The sequence below is a fragment of the Morone saxatilis genome, unplaced genomic scaffold (assembly GCF_004916995.1).
Source record: "Morone saxatilis isolate NCDOM2014 unplaced genomic scaffold, NCSU_SB_2.0 Contig7, whole genome shotgun sequence".
In the NCBI taxonomy this organism is placed as follows: Eukaryota; Metazoa; Chordata; class Actinopteri; family Moronidae; genus Morone; species Morone saxatilis.
This window is the reverse complement of record NW_023340246.1, coordinates 22,951,586-22,955,442: the sequence shown is the minus strand read 5'-3', so window position 1 is coordinate 22,955,442 and position 3,857 is coordinate 22,951,586. Positions and strand designations below refer to the sequence as shown.

General features: G+C 41.2%; 1 protein-coding gene across 1 annotated transcript in view; it reads left to right on the top strand.

Annotated features, from left to right (window-relative positions):
• The first annotated feature begins 890 nt into the window (after positions 1 to 890).
• The window catches only part of LOC118340429 (pleckstrin homology domain-containing family G member 3-like), an 11,001-nt gene continuing 8,034 nt past the window's right edge, over positions 891 to 3,857 (top strand). The window contains exons 1-4 of the mRNA XM_035678393.1: positions 891 to 1,365; positions 2,873 to 2,973; positions 3,439 to 3,508; positions 3,743 to 3,789. Of these exons, the coding sequence (XP_035534286.1) occupies positions 1,267 to 1,365; positions 2,873 to 2,973; positions 3,439 to 3,508; positions 3,743 to 3,789 (317 nt within the window). The 5' untranslated portion in view covers positions 891 to 1,266. The remainder of the gene's footprint in view (positions 1,366 to 2,872; positions 2,974 to 3,438; positions 3,509 to 3,742; positions 3,790 to 3,857) is intronic.

Genomic DNA, 3,857 nt, shown 5'->3' with positions numbered 1-3,857 from the left:
TGACTCTGTGGACCTGTGTTGTGGACTCTGGTTGGGACTCTGTGTGGGCTCTGTGTTAGTTTGAACTCCTGGTGTTACTCCTGTGGTGACTCGGTGTTGCTGACCTGTGTTGTGGACTCTGTGTTGACTCTGTGTTGTGACTCTGGTCGTTGGATCTCTAGTTGGGACCTGGTTTGTTGACTCTGTGTTGTGGACCGTTTGGAAAAACCTTTTTTTTTCGTGTTGGACTCGTGTTGTGGACTCTTGTTGACTCTGTGTTTGGACTCTTGTTGGGACTCTGGTTTGTGACTCTGTGTTGGACTCTGTGTTGTGACCCTGTTTGTGACCCTGGTGACTCGTGTGTTGACCTGGTTGTGACTCTCGTGTTGGCTCTGTGTTCGTGGACTCTGTTTGACATCTTGTGTTACATCTGTGTTGTTGACTGTCGGTTGTGGACTCTGTGTTGGACTCTGTTTGTGACTCTGTGTATGGACTCTGTTTGGGACTCTGGTTGGAGCTCTGTGTGACCTCTGTGTTGTGGACTCTGTGTTGGACTCTGTTTGTGGACTTCTGTTGTGGACTCCTGTGTTGTCTGGAACTCTGGTGGGACTCTGTGTTGTGACTCTGGGTCCTGTTTGTGACCTGGTTGTGACTCTGGTGGACCTCTGTGTTTGGACTCTGGTTGGATCGTGTTGTGACTCTGTGTTGTGGACTCTGGTGTGGACTCTGTGTGTGACTCTGTGTTGACCTGTGTTTGTGACTTCTTGTTGGACTCCTGTGGTGGATCGTGTGGACTCTGTGTGGACCTGTGTGTGACTCTGTGTGGCCTGTGTGTGGACTCTGTGTGGACAGGTCTGTCCACCACAGAGTCCACCACAGAGATCCTGATCAGACCTGTCAATCACCCCCAACCCCCCTCTCTCCTCAGACTCCCCCCGCCTGTCCTCCGCCTCCATCAGCAGTAATGAGCGCGCTCCGTCGGCCACGCCCTCCGACTCCTCCGACCGCCGCCCGGTGAGCCTGATCTCAACGCTGTCTTCGGGCTCTGCATCCTCCCGAGACGACAACCTCGTCCCTCCGCCGTCCGGCCAAACCCCCGACATTGACCTGGACCTGAGCCCTGCGGGGGGCGCCGGCGAGGGCGAGGGGGGGTCGTGGCCACGCCCTGAGGTTGACGAGAGGGGGCGGGGCCCCGGCCTCATACACAACAACAACAACAATAAAGAGTCGACGCAGAGTCGAGCCTCCAGCCGCCGCCAGCAGACGTCACCGTTTAAGGCCGGAAGCATGGCGCCGAACCCTCAGCTGACCTACCTGGACCGCGTCGTCATGGAGATCATCGAGACGGAGAGGATGTACGTCAGAGACCTTCGCATGATCGTAGAAGTGAGTTCAAAGGTTAAAGATAATAACGTTTATTAAATAGAAGTAAAATGTTTACATTTATGAATATTAAATTGTATAAAAATTGTTTGAATTCACACGCAGGAAATTTTCTGTTAGCATTAGCATAAGCTAATCCAGCTCTGATTTGTCTGCAGGATCAATCAGATAAAATTATATAATATATATAAATATATAAAGTATAATATATAACATATATATTATAAACATGTTTCCTGTCAATCCCTCATGTGCGGGAATGGCGGACTCCGCCACGAACAATGACAACTAATATACAGAGAAATAATTACGTTATATAAATATATTAACTGAGTGGAGAAAAAAACGAATCACATGATTTCATTCAAATGTAAAGGATTATAACTTTATTAGTAAATAATAACTTTATTAGTAAATAAACACTGAAAGTAAATACAGCAAAAAAATTTGCTATTTGAAGCTAACCACTAAACTTGCTGCTAACACACAGAACAGAACTTTTTTATTTCCATAAAAATATAACATTTAAATAAATAATATACAAATATGTTAATAATACAAAAACCTTCAAACCCTTTAAAATAAAAGCCTCTGAGAAATCCACATCCATCAGATACAGAGTACACAGTAATTCTCACTATTCTCACTATTTTCAGTGACTATTATCATTGTCTGCAACCAGAAGAAATAACGATGTAAATATAAAATAGAAATTATTCTACAAAGAATTCTTTCTGCAAACAAATAAAATTCATTAATAAAATTATTTAATTTGTTTTAATGATGTTAAATTGACGAGCTTCACTTCCTGTCTCAGTCACATTTGACGACTTCGGGACAGAGGACGGTCTCTGAATAACGCTGTCGTCACCGTCACCGTCGTCACGCTCTATAATTAACTGCTTAAGACGGATTAAACTCTTATGTAACAGAGTGGATCACATAAACCAGGACCCAGAGTGAAGATCTGAACCTGCAGACCGCCTTTAAATCATTGATCACTAATAACAACAATAATAATTCACTGTACCACTGAGAGATTTCTGATCGATTATCGGATCAATGTCGACACATAAACTGTAAAATCAATTAATCGTGTAAATAAAACATAAAATCAGACTATTAGGTGTCTGAACCAGATCAAGGAAAACTGGATTGAACTAACAAGCTGTCATGTTTGTTTCCGTTAAATCGACGCTCTCCAATAAAGGAATGATGCGTCTATTGTTTCAAATGTTATATTATATATATGAAATAATGCATATTTCATATTTCCAAATTAAAACATAATATTTATTATTCTTAATCAAAGGAAAGGAAAGTTCAGATCACTGTGATTGATTATTGATTATTGATCCAAACAGAAGGTAATCAGATTACTGTCAGTTCCATCACAGTTTAGATGTGATAATAAAGTGTATTTCTCCTCCTCCTCCGCTCCTCTCCTTCTGTCCTCCTCCTACTCTCCTCTCCTCCCCTCCTCCTCCTCCTCCTCCACCTCTTCCTCCAGGATTATCTGGCTCATATAATCGATCAGTGTGATTTATCGATCCGTCCTGAGCAGGTCTGCTCTCTGTTTGGAAACATTGAGGACATCTACGAGTTCAACAGGTGACAGAATTCATTACTCATCATTAATAATCAATAGTAATTGATATCATCAATAAATATTCATATGATTTATCTTGGTGCAGAAACTTTATGTACACTTTAACAGAAGACAAACTGACCTGACCGCTCCACCTGCTGGTCAGCTGACATCGTTACATCATAGTGTCAGAGAGGAAGATATAAGTTTATATTGATTAATTAATTAATTGATTAATTAATCCACAGTTCTATCAGTTGAAAACTGAACTGCAGTCAACTCAGCTTTTCATTATTATTATATTATTATATTATAATAATAATCATATGTCATTATTATTATTGTTTTATACTGTATCTCTGCCTGCTGAGGAAGACGGTGTGAGGTGGTCAGAAGCTCCAGAACAAAATGGTGTTCAGCCTGCAGTTGTTATTGATGTTGTTGTTGTTGTTGTCATCGTCATGGTGACGTATTTCCCGCTCTTCCAGCGAGCTGCTTCAGGCTCTCGACCTGTGTGACAACGACCCCGTCGCCGTCGCCAGGTGCTTCGTTATGAAGGTGATAAAAACCTTGTTAGTCTGAATTTAATAAACAAAATAAAAGCGCTTTTTTTCTCAGATGTATTTTTCAGACTTTTATTTTGAATTTTCTTTGTATGTTGTTTTTTCTGCCAACGAACATTGTGATTATTTAACTTTGAACTCTAAAATCTTTTAATAAATTATATTAAAGATTAATGAATTCCCAACATCATATTCATTTTTCTTAATTATTGATGTTGTTGTGTTTCAGAGCGAGTACTTTGAGATCTACACACAGTACTGCACCAACTACCCAAAGTAAGTACTGTCACTGTAACACACTGCAGTAACACTGACTGTCACTGTAACACACTGCAGTAACACTG